The 18693-nt window shown below is 41.0% G+C and overlaps 2 protein-coding genes across 2 annotated transcripts; both read left to right on the forward strand.

The window, feature by feature from the left end:
• Positions 1-3355: 3355 nt before the first annotated feature.
• On the forward strand, positions 3356-5786 carry hoxa5a (homeobox A5a). The gene is made up of 2 exons (XM_079368640.1): positions 3356-4083; positions 4661-5786. Exons 1-2 carry the CDS (start codon positions 3492-3494, stop codon positions 4909-4911), a joined length of 843 nt encoding a protein of 280 aa, XP_079224766.1. The 5' UTR covers positions 3356-3491; the 3' UTR covers positions 4912-5786.
• Positions 5787-13166: 7380 nt separating this feature from the next.
• hoxa4a (homeobox A4a) lies at positions 13167-15293 on the forward strand. Its single transcript, XM_079368657.1, has 2 exons — positions 13167-13638; positions 14176-15293. Exons 1-2 carry the CDS (start codon positions 13227-13229, stop codon positions 14511-14513), a joined length of 750 nt encoding a protein of 249 aa, XP_079224783.1. The 5' UTR covers positions 13167-13226; the 3' UTR covers positions 14514-15293.
• Positions 15294-18693: the final 3400 nt, after the last annotated feature.

Consider the following 18693-nt stretch of genomic DNA (forward strand, 5'->3'; position numbering starts at 1 on the left):
GACTTAAATGGCTCCAGGTTCATTTATTTTCTTAGGATTTGAATGTCAGATGATGCGTGATTAAGTCTATCACTCAAAATCAGATAGAGAAACTAGGACTGCCTTTGCCTTGATCTTTCTGACGGCTTCTGCATTCTGTCAAGACTTTGTTTGTTGTGGCATTTGAAATGTAGACGGGCTTTCAAGTGTCATCCATAGTTCATTGGATGGCTGGTGATCACAAGATGTGCTCTTTGACGCCCTCCTGTGGAGGCTGAGGGTTTGTGGCGGTTCCAGCTCTGCTTGTTATGCTGCAAAAGGAACACGTCGACCTCTATTTTGTCCTATATGTCCTCTTCGCTGCTGAAGAATTGTGTTCCATAAATCCGCATGCGAGCCAAGATTCATATGCATATTGCACAAAACATGATTGATTCGATTACCTGAATTGCATGCACATTGAAATGTATTTCAGCGAAATACGGTTTCTTAATGTTAGTGTTTATGTATTTGTTTGAAAAACATTTACTAAATTCAGTGCTGATTTTTATGGTATTCTTAACATACGTGATTCCAAATATTCTCTTCGTACGTTGCAGTGATCTTGTTTTTTTATGCAGAATCATGAAACGTGGAACGTGATGGTAAACTGTCCATTGTGCCAATCAATGAGCAGGACAAGCAACTCATGTTTGACAAACAAAAATGTATTAAAGAGAAATAAATGCATAGCACATTCAGCCATATATGAACGTTCATTTCCATAATACATGCGAAGATGTGCCTTTTTTTATGATTACCATTACAAAACATGTATCCACTGATTTGACTTGAATGGTCGTTGTAAACACATTTCTGTGTGCCAGTGATTTGGCTGTTGTTTTCCCGCTTTTTCTTATTCAATTTAGTGTTTCATTGACGTTAGGTTGGAAAGTGTGCCATAATAAATTGTGCGTATTGTCGTAAGGTTTGATCATCATCACGTACGATATTTTACTCTCGAGTGCTGGTGTATGTTAATGCCTGCAGAGAGCAGTGCCCTCCTGTTTTTCAGCAGCAGTGGACCCCTCGCTCCCAGTCTCATGTTTGACACTAACTAGTTTCCTTTCTTTTGGTGCTCATTTGGTTCCTGGGTGTGTCCCTGGCTCAATTCCGAGAAATACTTTTCGTGGGAACTTTGTTGCCATTGGCCAGCCATAAATCAGCTGTTGGGCACGACTGCTTAGCCTGCACACACTGAGTAGTTCTCCTCTCATTGTGAGCCCATGTGGTACCTCGGTGCTTACCGTACCTTTTGTTTAAGTTTTTACCGATACAAGCGCATATACATGGATCAAAATAAATAATCCATATCACAGTGTTTTGTCCGGGAACGCGTGCTTGTTCATGTACTGGTTGAATGGTCTGCTTCTGGGGACAAGTCGCAGCCTTCAAGAGACGAAGGAGCCATAAAAATTCCAGGCGAAAAAGCAAACGGAGAGCGCGAGCCTCACTTACAGCGTAGTGTCTGTGTCAGAGTCAGCGGAATTTGTTTTGTATGTTGCTTTGAGTTAACAGGTTACAAAAAGTGTATGCCTTCTCATAAAAAATAATTCTCCATACAAAATTAGTCAATAAGTCTAAACGATTTAGGTTAGGATTTAGGCTCACTCTGTCTTTCAAATATTGGAATTGATCAAATTGGCAAACGTTTTAAAGTATTACATTTCGTGTAGAAGAGTTTACGATTATTTATGTACGTTTATGCACGCACACACACACACACACACACACACACACACACACACACACACACACACACACACACACACACGTATATATTTATTTATTTATTTATTTTAAGTGGAAGATAGACTAATATTAAATGCAGTCTAGTACGATGCAGATTATTATTTTTTAATAAAATGTTGCAAATATATTGGAAACAATTTAGTGTTTGTCAATATTTTCCTTCCATTGCCAGGCCCAAGTATAACTTTAGACTTTATTGTCCCCGAGGGGAAATTCTTTTTCACCAGAGCAGTACAGTTTAAGGGCTGCGCGCCGACAAAAAATGACAAGGGGACAACAGGACATACAGTGCATGTGGTTATGAGACAACAGGAGAATGAAACTGAGGTGGATCTGTGTCGGGCAACTTGATTCTATTTTTGTTACAGATATTTCATTTGATTTGTTTGTTTAGCACATACAGAGGAGTGCAATGAGGGGAACGAAGCCAAATAAGGCTTACACAGAGTTCCACCCCTGTCTGCATTCAACGTTAACAAATAAAAATAGGCTTTAAGGACTAACAGAAGATACTGAAGATGCTGAATTGGTTTCTGTACAGAGCAAACCTGGAAATTAAACACACCACGGGGAAATAAAAGGTACAATGAGTTAGTCCAAAAAGGGGAATAAGATTAAAAAAAATGGAATTAACTACGGGCAAAATGAAGATAAGATACATTATGATCTCGAAACACTCAAAAATAACAAGAAAACAAAATGTGCCTTTTGGACCTAACGATAATTTGCCACGAGACAAGAGCGCCTGGTTTAAAGCTTCTAACATCAACAGAGGTATTTATTTGTGGAAGCGTAAAATTGGAAAAAGCCCCCAAAAGTGTGAAGAAGAAAAAAAAGTAGAATCATATGCGTTCATTTCGAGCTTATATTTTAAGACATTTGTTCTTCAAAGTGACATAAAGTAGAGGCCTGGGTGGCACTCTCTGTCATATTATTCGACAATGTGGTGTTATGCTGTTATCTTTTCGCAAGACGTTTATAAGTTTGGCATGACATGAGTGGGCTTTGTAAAACGTTTTTCATGATTGCAAGAAAAACATCTGAAGAAAGTAAGAAAGAAAAAACGTAGCAATGCTCTGAATGGGCCTTAATTCTATTAAGTGCACAGACTATTTGCTCTCACTCGCCTATCATAACATACATTAAAGATTCTAATGGAATTATTCCTGTACACTCTCCTCGCAAAGATTGCTCTCTCAGCGTGTCACTTCTAGTATTGTTTAGGAGCTCGTTGCTTTTTGCCGCAATAGTCGTTAACCTCTGAATGACCCCGCGCCGAGCCCACGCCTGACAAACCTCCGCAGACACGCAGTGCAGCTGTTACGCCAGAGGATGGCGCACCACGACAATCCAAAACACAGGAGCCCTGCCTCTCACTTTGCCCTAGCCACGAGCGCTCGAAGCGCGTGCCCTTCACATCCCACCCAGTATTTCCTGTGTGCACGAGTTTACCTCTCGAGGTCACCAAGCAGGATTTACGACTGGTCAACAAAAGCACGTGATACCTCGCCGTACCCCATATTTGGGTGCCTACGTAAGAGAGAATCAAGTCCATGTCCCACTCATTTCCATAATTCATCATAAATTGTGCAAGGGTGCTATAGGACGCGCTAAAGCATAAGAGCCACAAATCAAGCGCACAGGTTTATGCTGTTTTAACCTACAAAAACAACAAAACAACAACAAAACCTGCAACGAGCAAGCTGCGGAATTGTCAACAAATGAGCTCCTATTTTGTGAACTCATTCTGCGGACGCTATCCCAATGGCGCGGACTTCCAGTTACATAATTATGGAGACCATAGTTCGGCAAACGAGCAATACAGAGACTCCACAGCCATGCATTCCAGCAGGTACGGCTATGGCTACAACGGGATGGACCTGACAGTCGGCCGGGCCGGTACCGGACACTTTGTGGGCAGCGAGCGGACGCAAGACTACTCCCCGAGTCACTCAGCGGCGGCGACACCCTCAGTAGAGCAGGTCAGGTACACCCAGTCTGCAAACAGCACCGGGACCTCGTCTTTATCGCCTCCACCTGACCCGCTGCCATGCTCCTCAGTGGCCAGCTCGTCCCCGGCCACCGAGACTCAACCTCAACACCGAGCCGTGAAAAACTCTATCCCGACCTCGTGCTCAACCCCGTGCTCGAGCTCCAACGGAGGCACGCTGCTGCTCAACCGGGACTGTTTGTCCAAAGCTTCTCCCCTGGAGGAGGAGAAGCCTACAGGGAGCGCACAGACAACTCAGAATACCACCGACTCAACACAGCCTCAGATCTATCCGTGGATGAGAAAACTACACATAAATCACGGTAAACTTTTCTTTTTAATGGCTTGCATGATTTTAGGGAAGTGGAGCTCTATGTGTTTCTTGTAGGTTAAGGTGAACATGCTTTTAATCTCACCTGAGTTATTAAACTTTGTAATACAGGGATCCACATGTGTTTTTGAAATAGCCTATCTAATAAAGTGGGTATTCATTCTATGATGTGCCTCTCACCTGTTTGTTGTGTTATAGGTTTTTAGTGCTGTCGACACAGCAGTATACTGTACGCTCTAAAATAACAAAACATACAATTAAGTGGAAAAAATAAAATAAATGTTAAATTAGATAGATTATGTGTGTTGTCTTATTTTAATGCAGGCCTCCTGCTCCTGGGAAAATGTCCGATACTTGCTAAATATATCAAGTCTAACTGATAAGAGGTATCTCACTTTGATAACTGATATTTATAATATTTCCTGAGCCTTTCTTACAAATCGGGGTTTAGCAATTCCAAAGTAAAGACATCCAGAACGCGAGGGATTGATCCAAAATAAATTGTTAGAGCTAACTTTTATTAAAAGAAATGTTTTGCATCTACTTATGTTTCCCTTTTTCTGTTGAAGATTTATCTGGACCAGAGGGCAAAAGAGCCAGGACTGCATACACCCGGTACCAAACCCTGGAGCTGGAGAAGGAGTTCCACTTCAACCGGTACCTGACCCGCAGGCGGAGGATCGAGATCGCTCACGCCCTTTGCCTCTCAGAGAGACAGATCAAAATCTGGTTTCAGAACCGCAGGATGAAGTGGAAGAAAGACAACAAGCTGAAGAGCATGAACATGGCGGCTGCAGGCGGGGGAGTCTACAGGCCCTGATATTCCCCCCTTTACACCTGATAACGAGTACTATGAAAATAAAACAAAGATTGTCGTATGAACTTATCCTTTTCCTTCCCTTTGAAAAGGCGCAGAGACTTATAAAGAGGGATGTGTGCTGGACGGGACATCCTCACTTACACCCCGCTGTTTGTCCAACAACCGTCCCATTATCCCTTGATATAATTTCCTTTTTATTCCCTCCGTGGTTATGCGTATGTGATGACAAAAAGATGCATTATGTACAGTTCTGTCTAGATTTAGAGGAAAAAGACACATAAATGGTTGTTTAAATTATTTGTTGATCAGACGGACAAAAAAAACCCGTAAAAATGAAGCTTAAGAATGTTAAAAACCTACAGCAAGTACATCCAGTAAAAGTTGTATGATGCACTCAAAAGGGAAAACACTCTAATGAAATAAGGGTTAAGGTTGGGCTTCCTTTGTTTTTAGCCTTCGTTTTCTCTGTATGTACTGTATATGTATGTATTTATTTGTTTGATGTATTGTACCAGCTTGTCAGAAAACTTGCTTCCAAAAAAAGTAGAGCCAGCAGTCAGCCGTGTGTGGTTATTGTGTACGTCGTGGACACTTGTATGGACAGAGGTTCCGACTATGTCTTGTATGTACAGTAGCTGTTGTCGCCTTGTGTCTCTTTTTAACTTTTTTTTTTTTTTTTTTTTAGGAGCTGCTGTTGGTTTTATTCACTTGAACGCAACATTTGCGTGAAAATGTGTTCTGTCTTTGTTTGAACGTGGACGGCTCCACAGTAAACGTTGTCGCCTATGTGTATAGCTCCATCGTGTTTAGCTTTTTGTAAATGTTTTTCAAAGACTGGAAGTCAAGAATATACTATAATACAAATGATGATTATTGCCAATATAATAAACTTTCTATTGGAAATACAACTTTTCACTGAGTTTTCTTCCCTAAATCATATTCATGTCATTTACGCGTTTGTAGCGCTTCGATGTGGAAAGGAAGTCAGATTGCAGTTTCTTTATAAGAATCATTTTAATGGCTCTTAAGAAATTGCCGTAGTTTTCCCCAGTTCAATCCTGATATCAACAGGTCCCCTTGAATGAAGCTTCATCTCTTACTCACCTTGCTGTGGAGCTTGAGAGGCTTTATTTGGGGGTCCTTGGTCACTAACCGGCATCAGGGGCCACGCGTCCCCCTGTTGCGCACAGACTCCTGGGCTTTTCCCGGAGAATCAGCACCACTTTTCGAGCTGTAAACTTTATTAGGTTTGACTCTGGCTCTCTGACATTTGGGTGCTAAATGAATGGGGGTTTTTGTCTATGAATTAGATCGTAAAAATCATCCGGAGCGCGGCCAGATAGGCTCACTGGCCATAAACGGTCACGTGGTGGCCATTAAAGTAAGTTTTATGGTTTTGGGGAGTTGACAGTATATTGCACATAACATATAATCGTACTGACGGCGAGGCTTCGTCTGACTCTCTCTTTGCAGGCTGTTAGTGTTACTTGACCGGTACAGAGCGTCTGTTTGCCTCAGTATGGACTTGGACCGGACGCTCTCCAGGACGAGGAGCGCGTCTCTGGGTAAGTTTCTGCAGACTATCCGGTAGTGCGAGAACAGCCAGCTTGTGTCAAACAGCCGTAATATTGTATTCGCTCCCTCTATCTGTCCCTATTAGACCATTACAGTAATTTGTCAGTTGTGCAGTGCTGAATGCTGGTCTCGGCAGATGTTGCGCAGGGTTGGGTCCGGCTCATGGCTATTTAATTGCTTCCTTCCCCGTGTAACTTGTTTCCCTCCATCTGTGGTGTAACTCATAATCCATTTTTACATGTTGGATAATTATCTCTGTGTCCATTTCCACCCCCTCAAACTTCTAGTTGTTGTCGTTTATTGCATTGGAGGATTCACAGAGCCAGAAAGTTTCCACGGGGTGTGCGGAGTGTGGAGCTTCCCCCTGATGAAGTTACGCGCTAATGCAGTCCTATACATTTACAGCGAGTGTGTTCATGACTTCTGGAAGTTGTTGATCCATCATTGGAAAAAGTTCCAGTCTTCGTTTGGCTGCTTGCTCCACGTGTTGGCATTGTGTTTGGCTCCGGGCTGTAAACAGTGTCAAGTAAATACAACATGGAAACAAACAGCAGCAGGGAGACGTTTGAAAAGGAATTCCGTTTTGTGTCTGCCACGTCGTTTTGTGTTTGGGGTTGAAAAGTTCAGATGACCTCTTTTAAAGTCACTCTCGCTTTGAGCTGAACTCTTGTCCGCTAAATGGCCTCGCTGGTGGACCCTCAAAAATGGACTGAAATCTGGACAAATATATCGATTCTCGCTTTTTCGGGGGACGAGTTGGCCTGTTTCTTTTCATCGCTTGATTAGTTTTTCAACCTGTCCCATTCTGGTTCTTGATGTGCTCGTTTCACATAATTTGCCATTTCCAGTCAACACATAAAATAATGTAATAATGTTCCGGATATTTAAGTCTCGTGACTGATTTGGCAGCCTAGTCTAAATTGTCTGCTGACCGAATTTTACAGGTGCTTTTTAAATTTTATTTTGAATTTTCAAGGTTTAATTACGTACAGGCCCTAATCACAGCATCTCGAGCCTTTATGAGTTATTTCAGAAGCATTCAAAAGATACATTTTAAAAGAAAGTGTTTAATTGTGTCCATTTGAATAAAAAAACCCTGGACAGATAAAGCAGCTTTTTAACCAAGTAATATTCTCTCTTCTCATCTTCTCAAACAAAAAACATAAATAAGACATAAACAAAATTGTAAAAATACGTTCTTGCCTTAACACAGAGTTTCATTGTCTAACACACGTAGTTCCTTGGTTACGAAGTTACAAGTGATCCGAAAAAATGAATATAGGCACAGACTTTGTAGTGTGATTTCAGGTGCATGGGAAATAAAAAATGACACATTGGGATTTCAGCCATTTGGAAATTAAAAGTCTATCCAATATTTCAAAGAAATATATTTCGACAGGGCCCCATGTGCGGCAGATTGCCAGGCAGAGGGAGAAAGGAGCTGTAGGTTCATCTGGAGGTCAGCCACAGCACCAAGATAAATCTGCATCCTCTCTGAGCCACCAGCAGAGCTCGCTTTAGGCCAAGTTCACTGTCAGCCTCCTGTATGGAGAGAGAAGGGAAACCATTCACACACTCCTGGTAACGTGCACATGCACAAGGACACATGCGTTTTTACGTTAATGACACGTTTACTAGGCGTTGCCGATAAGCATAATGCGTAAAAATGAATTTAGCAAAAGGACACAAAGCCAGTGGCTGCATTGCACCGGAGGAGAAACTAGGAGAGAGGGGGAGTCCAACTTTCAGTATGGCCTCCAACAAATACGTTTGGCTGCTTTGGTGTCCCTATAACGCTAATGAATGATTTGCATATTTTACAGCTCTATTAATCCTTGAGTGGGAACCGATTGGATTTATCTTTGCACTCCCTTGTTGGAAGCATCATAAAGCTACATTCGCATTTCAGGTCTTATCCTGGCATCTTACCTAATTATGAAATTTGGGGAAATTATCATACTGATAGCAAAAGAGAAACACATTGTTCAAATCAATTTTACGTTCCAAGAGGGCCTAATGCCTTGCCTGGATGGGACAGATGAGGGGGAGATTGCTGCAGAAGAAGAGGAGGAAAAATTGGGGTCAAAAGTTTATGCACTGAACAAGTCTCCGTCATCTGTTCTCTCAGAGCTTGATGCCAGCCTTATAATAGCGATCTTGACTCTCCACACAAAAGACAGAATAGCTTTGAATTACATATGTTGCTCGGTGCACTCCAGGTGAACCCTGGAAGCGCGGTGACCTCGCGTTTGGGACCGGGGGAGGGGACCCCTACCCGTCCCCGCACACAAGATTGAGTGGCTGGCGTTTTATTAGGGCGGTTGATTGGTGAATTTCCTTTGAATAAATTGCATTTGATATGTTTAGGGACGAGGGCAAAATTTGCATTTTGAGGATTGATACTTTCGACCCGGTCACAGGGTAATGGGAAGGCCCGCAGCCCCCAAATCGAGCCCCCGGATCCCTTAAAAAACATTTAGCCCCTCTCTTCCTGCTCTGTTGAATAGAAGCTTTTCATGGAAGCAGAAATGACACAGATGTTTTTTTTGTGACTCAAAAAGAGAACATTTGAAGAAAAACTTTATTTGTGGTACAGGTTATTTGTACTCCTCAGTGGCTTTATGAAATGAACGGTGTGCTTTTTTTCTTTGAGCTAAGTAAAATATCAAACATTTGGTTGTAAATGTAAAGGCAAAAAAAGTTATATTTAAAAAAAATGATTATATGATTATATGAATAATTTTTAAAAAAGACACTTTCAGCAAACACATTGTATGTAATGCAAAAAAGTAGAAACGTGTTTCTTGCAAGTAGCGCGTGACTTCTGACTTTTTATCGCTACAGAGACGAACATATGGGGAAAAAAATATTTTTCAACAACATAGGCTAAAGAAAACTTCACACAAAAAGAAAAAACAATAGTACAACTTTCACTTTCATCAATTGTTTATTTTCCTTCAAGAGCAACAATCAGAAAAGCCTTTGTTTAGAGAAACTTTTATTTTTAAATGAAACTATTGGAAACACAATGCACGATACCACACGTTTGTTTGTGTTTTGTTTATGGGATAACATTTCTAAATAATGTGAAGAGAAATTCTGTATATCCTCGTCCGAAGTTTGATATTCACGACATATTTAGAATAGCCTGTATTTAAAAATCAGAGCGACTTCGTCCATCCAAAGACACCAGCGTTGTGATGATATTGCAACCTATGGGGTCAGTTATTGATATGCTACAATTTTGATGAAGAACGCCTTTTGTATTTTTTAATCTTTAACTCTTAAAACCTTAAACTATTAATTCAAACTGTAATTTTCCTTATAAAATATTTGTTTTGCCTTCATCCCTTTGAAAACAATAGTTTGGTTTTCTTCTAGATAGAATGGTTGAGCACTTCGGTTTAAACAATTCAGAGAAATAAGGTGGTTGTGTGAAGGAGCCGCTTTTGTTTGCTTCTTAAAACTCTATTGAAAGCTTGAAGGTCAGCGTGTTGTTTAATCAGGGAGTGCTGCTGTATATTTTGAATATTGACCTGTATTGGGAAACCTATTCTATTTCGTAATTTTTTTTTGAAAAGCTGGTTCACGCATCAAACTCTGAGCAACTGAAAAACATATTATTTTGGATGTCCCCCTAATCAAAATATTTCCATAAAGCTATGAGAAATGTTCCTGAGTCTCCGTCACATTTTGAATGCAGAGAGGTTTTTTTATTCGTCTGTCATGACTCTGGATAGACAGGAGACCTTGTGAGAAGCATCTGCAATCTGTCACCAGCGTCACAACACTTCTCTGATAATCTAAATTTACAGTAAACTGTCAGAGTGATGTATAAGCTTAAATAAACTTTCACTTCACACTATACACTCTGAAAGGGAGCGCCGAGGACTGGCTTTTGGATTTTTTAGTCCAAGGTTAACGTTACAAGGCACTGAATGTTTCTCACTGACATTAAGTGCAAAGAATGTTTCTAAATTTTGTGGAAAATTATTGACGTTCATGAAAGTTAATTTAAAATAGCGTCCAAGTGCATCCGCTCAGTAGCATTTCCAAATAGCTGATCATTATCCTGTTATATTTAGAGAGTAAAGAGATCTCATGAAGCTTCATTGCATTTAAACGCACCTCGCAGGCCTGCATATACCCGGGACTGTTATCTTACATGATTCTTTTGCAGCACCAGATCGATCACCTGATTCTAATTTTAGTAAAAGTCTTCACAGTTGAATAAAAAAGAAAAAGTTATCGATTGCAACAGGTAGGCTACCTTTAAAACAGAGAGGCCACATTCACGCCAGGATAACTCCGAGTGTAAGTGGATAATAGCCGAGCCGGTGATGCCCCCATATTTACACTGGACATATAGAATGGCAGCAGACTGTAAATTTAGATATCATGTGAAGTCGTCTTACCGCTGACATTATGTTGACATATTGCCTCTTAGGTGGTCTCTGGGCCATGTGGATGCACGGTGGATATATGGCGGAAAGAAGCACCAGCTGCCATTTACAATGAGTTAAGTGCGAAGAAGGCTGTAAGAGACACAAGATAGCATCAGCTCTGCCTTACAGCAACAGTGTGAAGACATAAAAAAGATGGAGGAGCACAAAGTGAGGCCTGCTAGAGGAAAAGAAGAAATCACCTGTTTAATTTGTCTGAATCAAAATATACAAAAAAACCGTTTCATGGATGGAAATTCAAACTCTAAAGAAACTTTGTTTTAAATTGAAGATGGCTGGCAACAGGTATTGCGCGATTCCGTGCTCTATTCTAACCAGGAGTTCCTTGTGTGTGGGTTTTTTTTTTGTTGAAAGTTGGTCCTCTTTTTCACATTTACAAAAGTCCTTTGGGGGCCTCTCACCCCCTACACATACACACATACACACACGCACACAACCCACTCATCAGCTCCCTCAGAGTTGAACAGATCCTGGACAACCGAAGTCCAAGTCCGGGGTGAACCCCAGGTCACTACGTCTAACAGATATGAAAATGTCGCCTCTTTGGAAAAAGGGGGCACGCCTTGTTGTTTAACAAAGACTGTCAATGGGCAAGATTAATCAGAAACAAAATGGAAACGGTGTCACTTTGGGGTCAGGCAGAAGTTATCTCTGTTTAGAGGAGCCAGAGAATAGAATAAAGGGGATGGGGGGCCGAGAGGGGGAAAAGGACAGAAGAGGAGTGAAAAAGAAAGCTTTCAATATTTCCGAAGTTTGGCCTCTTGTTTCACCATGCAGGGGCCTCGTTGACGTGGACAGTGTGGACCGGCTTTGTGAAGAGAAGCTGCAGATACAGTGAGCCGCTTCGGACATGGAGAGAAAACAAGAGCTGGACGTGATGGCTGACGGCGAGGAACACGGTCAGACACTTTTTTTATGTATATCATTTCCTCATAGATATAAAACTTTAACTGTAGCTGCAACTGGCAACAAATACTATTTTAAAGTGTTTGAATTTATAGGAATCCGACAAAGGGCTATCTTGTTTTTTTGGTTATTTACTTAACGAAATTAAGGCATTCAAAAATGTAGGGGAACAGTGTGATATTAAAACATCTGTTTTAACCTGTTGTTGCCATTCCTTAGTATGTCTCTTATATTTCACTGTTACAATAATTGTAAAATGCTGAGTTATAATCTCAGCCCAGGTCGTTGTACAGTAATATGGTATTGTTTACACCAACACACATTTTCTGTCAATTGTAGTTAAAAAATGGAATGAATGAATGTTTAGAAACATGTAATGTAGAGAACGTTGAGTCTGATTTACAGAGCACACTTGGCATATCTTACTGTAAGCTGGTTTTACTTTGCACGCTTTGTTTTATGTATCTATTGCCACAAGTTTTCGGATGAGCTTTTTGTAAAGGTACTTGAATGCAGCAGGATTCATAATAGGTAATGAATAAGCGATCATGTGTATAGAGGTTTGTTGTCTGGGTACAAACAGAAAGCAGGAAAAAGCGCTTTTAAATTCTAAGGCTGTAACTTCTTGGTTAATGACATTAATAGCTGTTGTACACATTTTTACTCGTGCAAAATCCAAGAAAATGGATTTAGATATTTAAGGTTGTGCAACGTGAGAGATGGAAAGTGTTTGGTGGGTTTTTTCCTCTATTGGTGTTGACCGGTTTTTGGTGGTGCAGGTCTTAATCTGCAGGTTTGTGTGACCGCAGAGGAGCGGCTCGTCTGTGAGCTCGTGCAGTTTCCTTTTCCCATCACTTAAATTTGCAATTTGCGTGGCTGTGTGAGTGTTTTCCGTTTCCCTGTAGGCCTACTCCTCATTTTTACAATCAAACACATTATTTAATCAAAACATGATATAGCTCTCTAATAGAAAAAAAAAGCCTTTGTTTGTGATAACCTTTGTTTTGTCAGGGCTTGAATTTCACGTCCACTGTCTGTTTTAGAAGATGCTGATTTTTCTCTCGCATCAAAGCCTCACCCACAGAAGTTTGGCCCCATGCAGTAAACAAGTTAGTTGATTGCTTTTGCTTTATATACCGTGATTTAATAAAGAAAACACCAACGTAAGCCAGTCCGAGCAGCGTTGGTGGTACCAGTGCCATGCTTTCCATTGGTTCCTGTTTACATGATGCCCACAGGACACGCCGTGATTGGTGGCGCCTCACACGTGACCAGGCAACTTTGTACATTTGACAGGGAGTAGGAGGGTTTTGTGGAGATCAGAAAAACGACAGCGCGATAAAAATTAGTATTGTTGCACTTCACAAATTAATGACCATGAGTTCCTACTTGATAAACTCCAACTATATCGAGCCGTCCTTTCCTCCATGCGACGAATATCAGCAGAGCGGATACATCCCCAACCCCGGTGATTACTACGAGCGGCCAAAAGATACGGGCTTCCCCCATCACGAAGAGCCATCCTATCCGAGGTCAAACTACACGGAATCGGGCTACGACTACGGTAACGTCCCTGCCACGGGACTCGATGACTTCAGCGAAGGGCATCACGCGCAGCCGGTTCCACAGAATCACGGTCCCCGCCTCACCTCGGCCCCAGACGGTGGCGCAGGGGCAAATGCCAGCAAAGACTGCAGCCTCGCCGCTGAGGTGTATCCCGGCGTTGCGAAGGGCAAGGAACCGGTGGTCTATCCTTGGATGAAAAAGGTCCACGTTAACACCGGTGAGTTATCGTCACGGTTAAATAGCAGAACCACTGAGAAACAAGCACTAGAACACACGCGAACCTATTGAGGCAGCACTAGTAGCAGCCCTTACAACAGCAATTTACGACTATCGAGCAGCAGGGTCGGTAATTAAGGACCCTCGTAAATTTTATAGCCTGTGTTCGTCTGTCGGGGCCATGTGCCTTTGTTGCTTTTTAAACCCAAACTACCTCCAGCACTGGATCCGAGCCAAACTGTAATATCCAACCCCGCTGTTTTGTTAATCATTTCTAAGCTTGATCTGTCCCTGGATGCGAGTGCTTGAACACTCGGCATCTCCACATTAAGGTCATGTACGTAAACGGAAACAAGACAGAGAGTAAAACAAACAGATCGGCTTTAATTTACAACAAAATCCAATATTGCTTTATAGTGTTTGCTTGTTATGATCTCAGTGGAAGAATTAAGGGGGGTCCGAATAAACGCTATCATGTAACACCTGCTTGCATGCCTCTATATGGCTTTTCTCCCCTCCCCAACCCCCCCTCCTCCAGTCAATGCCAGTTACACTGGAGGAGTGCCCAAGAGGTCCCGCACTGCCTACACCCGTCAGCAGGCTCTGGAGCTGGAGAAGGAGTTCCACTTCAACCGGTACCTGACCCGGCGCAGGCGAGTGGAGATTGCGCACACCATGTGCTTGTCCGAGCGCCAGGTGAAGATCTGGTTTCAGAACCGGAGGATGAAGTGGAAGAAGGAGCACAAGCTTCCCAACACCAAGATCCGTTCCTCCTCGAGCTCGGCCTCGTCCTCAGCCTCGGGGGCCCAGCAGCAGCAGCAGCAGATCAAAACAGGCCAGCAACTCGTCCCTACGCCGTGCACCGCAGGTCTATAGTGCCTGAACGAACCCCAACCCCTCAAGAACCCAAACCAGACTGAGATGGCAAATAACACAAGTGGAATTTCATGGACCGATTCTCAGTATTTTACACTCATGGTGTTCTCTCCTTCCCCTTACCTCTGGGCCCCTGTCACGTCCTTTGTGCCCTCTACCCTCTCCGCTCGTCCTCGCCCTCTTCATATAAGCTTGAAATCCATCTTTAATTGCCACGGTGGCAACTGAAGTGTTTATATATTTGTTTATTATCATAAAAGGAAGGATAACGCACATTCAAATATAGGACTTGGATCAAAATGTATTATTACAGTTAAAACTGAGTGAGGTCAAAGTAAGTCGGAGATCTTTTTTATGTCTTTTTTTAATTATTTTTTATTATTGCTCATGGAAGGTTCTAATATACTTGAAAGATATTTAGCGAGAGAATTTAGATGCCTGTTTGATATCCATACGGCTGTTTTTAGAGTGGCATCAGTCAGAGTAACATTGTAGTTTGTGTGTTTGAGTTGGTTGGTTTACTGTTGAATGTAGTCCAGGAGACTTTCACATTTTAATGTACATAGGCAAATCATAATGAAGGCACAACAAGGAGAGCATTTCGTCTTGTAGATTTATGTTGTTGGTGTCGTAAGGTCTAGTTTTATTTGTGCTAGCCAGTCCCATGTTGTGCTGTGTTCTAAACTGTGAATATTTGTATGTACTGTCTTAGTAATGATCGCTGTGATGTTGGCTAGTGTAGGCTCAATCTGTCCTTGTGAAATAAATATGTACTTCACTTATAAAGCTGCATTGGTTTTTTGAGATTTTCTCAATTCAAACACTGATTTATTTAAACGCAATATGCATCATTTGAAACGAGCATAATTACTTACCCAAGCGCGTATTTTTTTTATTTGTGATTCTTTATTTGTGGATTTCTTTTAAAAATGTGATTCTTTTTCTGATGCTTTTCATTTCAGTATATTCACAGAGATGAAAGATATATCTATTTTTGAAGCGTTGTCCAGTGTTTAGATATGCGAGTTTAAAATTGTGGAACTGTGTCCGAGTTTGGAAAGTTATTACTAATCTCATTGACTTTAGATCGTATATGTCGTTTTCACTTTATCAGAGCATAAATGAAAAATATTATTTATTTCATTTAATACTAAATCAGGATTAACGTGGTCCCCAGTGCGTAAAGTTGCACACTTTCTCTAAATGAAAGATTTACGGAGGGAAATCGTTCCGACATCTAATATGTTTTAATCTCTGTATCCATTTTACTTTGGATAATGTATAGCAATCTCACAAACACCCTATGCAACACATTGTTTAAAGCTTGTAGAAATGTCTATTCCCATTATGTATTGGATCGCTCAATCTCCTAGTTCTAATCCGTGAAATGTGCATGAATGTCATGCTATTTTCAAGGATAAAGATGAAATAGGGAGAGAATTTATGAGGCAGATATCAGCTGTTTCTGTTGCAGCCTTTGCTTCCCACGCGGGAATCAAAGCAACCCTTGGTTGTTAAATGTATCAGTCCACACATATTGTTCTCAGTTTGTATTATAAGGGGATCTCAGCCAACCTCAGTGCACTAGAGTGTGAGTGCTGGTCACTACCTGCTACATCCAAACAATAGAGAGTTCAACCAAGGGACACAGCCGACTCTGGCCAATCATCAGCTTCGAGCACTTCTTCTGACCCTTGACCTTTCGACACAGTGTTCAGACTATACATCAGCGCTGAGACCTCAACGAGCTTGCTCTTCTTGTTTAAGATAAAGACAGCTCAGAAACAAAAAAGGGAGTCAAGGTGTGAATCTAAAGCATGGATTTTCCCCAAATTATTTCAAGAGACCGCTCCTCTGCAATTAATCAGAGAAACACATCTGTCAGGCCGCGCAGCGAGCAGTTGTGAGTTAAAGCAGGCTGGCATTGTTGATGCAATATAGCGTGATTTTCCATATTTATTTGGCATTGATGGGGTCTGCTCGATATTTAGGACTAAGAGCATAATTAATATGGTTGTAATGAATGTATCTTAATAGTTACAGTAACATTCGCGAAACCCCCCACAGTAATGATTCAAACAATGACAGACAGAAAAGTTTTAAACCCTTTAATTGTATATTTCACATTTTATTTTGACAAAAATAATTGTAGAGAAACATTAACACCGTCTCTACCAGTGTCTTCACGTGTACAGCTTTCGCTGCAGACATGGTCGTTGTGCAGGAGATGGCGTTGAGGCTGATTGGAACCAATTTTGCGCAGACTCCAAGCAGCACAACTAGTTAAATCATGATTCTCAAGTCATTTGATTCGGGGATAGAGGTCACTTCCAATGTTCTGAAATTTTAATACTCTGGTGCACGTGACTTGTTCAATAATGAATGCCCCTGGGTCAGAAATAGATCTGAAAATCTGCCTTATTTTCATTTGGAGTGATCCTCTGCAGGGTGCAAGTCACATCTCTTCTCTCCTGATAAAACTCTGGATTCAGACCGACATGACCTGTGAGTAGATCTGGCTATTTCTTTGTACAAAGATTTTACAGGGGGAAAAAAATCAAAGAATTTGTATTGGGTTCATGCTCAGTCGTTCATTTTTCTCTTTTATTTTTGTTTTAAAATGGTCGTATTTCCATATACATTGCCATATATGGAACTCCGTTATATCACAATTTTCTTTTCGTTTCTTAGATTGTCTAATTTTTCATTTTTTTTATTTTTTATACCGTGATCGTAGAGAATGTACTGATGCATTCATGGCATGAAAAAGATTCTTGTGATCAAATCTGAGGTATCAGTTAAACCTTTAACCATGAGCATCATATCGAATGTGAATATGATACAATGCAATGCAGCCTATATATATATATATATAAAAAAAAACCTTAGCTACAAATCTTCAAACCAGACCAGTTACAAAGAACACAAACTACGTTACAAGAAGTATAACCAGACTAAAAACCTGTTATGAAATATCTTAAAATAAGGTGGTGTATACATAAGGGACTGCAGGCAAAAGTTCAATTGTTTTGCTTAAAATTATTGTGGCTCTAAAGTGGAACAGTCAGCATTTGTTATGTGTGCAAAGTTAACCTAAATTCTACTTTACAGGCATTCTAAGACAGAACAAATCTTAGTTCATGTTATATTGGACTTGAGGAAAAAAAGCTTAAAGTTTTGCTTTTTGACAATAAGAGACATTTTACGCTTAAATGTTGAATTAAGGGGGAAGTCAAATTCATCCCAGATATAAAACAAAAGTGTCTCCTGTTGCTTTAAAGAGCCTTTCAGACAGACTGAACTTAGAAGTCGATTGAGACAAAGGTAATCAATTATTGTCCCGGGACACCGTGAACATGTTAATAGTTATTGTAACTCTTTAATAATCACTTGATTTTAACTTACCTTCACAATTAAACTGGTATTTGTTGCACATGAGCGTTTAATAATATGAGAGAGCAGTTCAGTCAATAAATAGAGCCAGAAGCAGGGACATTTAATTTCTTTATTATAACCAACTTTACGCACAGCGACGCCGCCCTGCTCCTCCTTGGGGTCTCCAATTCTACCTAAGCGTTGACTTTCTCCATAGCCTTGATGTTGGCCGCTGTAAACCTCGTAGAAGGAGTTTTATCTTCGTCCGAGAATCTCCCTAATCATCGCCTGCCTGTTTAAGAGCTCAGTGTCAACAATGTGGGATGATATGGACCTTTGTCTGGCCAACATCCAGAGGTCTGCGCCTCCAACTCCTCTTTGCTGACAGTGATAAGGAGACCTGATTTGTGTAAACAAACCAGAAACATTTTTTTCTTTCAAAAACTTAATCAGCTATTATTTTTTCAAGCAATTGGCAAGTCCGGAAAAAAGTGCAACAAAAAGTGGAAGATATGCTACCAGCTGAGAGCCTTTAGTTTTCATTTTCTCTTTGTTTTCTAACTCAGAATGATTTCCCACTCCACACTCTGCGATGCCTCTGCCCGGGTCAGTAAAGAGTTCAGGTGCGGTGGCGAAAGGCAACGAGGGATTAGTTTCCATTGCGCGGTCATGGCGAGGCATACAATCCCTGCTATCCTGGTTACAGCTTCACATCTGTTATTAAACAAGAAAAAAATGAAAAGAAACTACACATTTAAAACATATATGATGTTTAAAATAAAATATGATTGAACTATTCATAATC

The sequence above is a fragment of the Symphodus melops genome (genome assembly GCF_947650265.1).
Source record: "Symphodus melops genome assembly, chromosome: 18".
NCBI lineage: Eukaryota > Metazoa > Chordata > Actinopteri > Labriformes > Labridae > Symphodus > Symphodus melops.

Coding starts and splice junctions, on each gene's coding strand:
- hoxa5a (XM_079368640.1), top strand. CDS start 3,492: ATGAGCTCCTATTTTGTGAACTCATTCTGCGGACGCTATCCCAATGGC. Junction 4,084..4,660: donor AAAACTACACATAAATCACG/GTAAACTTTTCT, acceptor TTTCTGTTGAAG/ATTTATCTGGACCAGAGGGC.
- hoxa4a (XM_079368657.1), top strand. CDS start 13,227: ATGACCATGAGTTCCTACTTGATAAACTCCAACTATATCGAGCCGTCC. Junction 13,639..14,175: donor AAAGGTCCACGTTAACACCG/GTGAGTTATCGT, acceptor CCCCTCCTCCAG/TCAATGCCAGTTACACTGGA.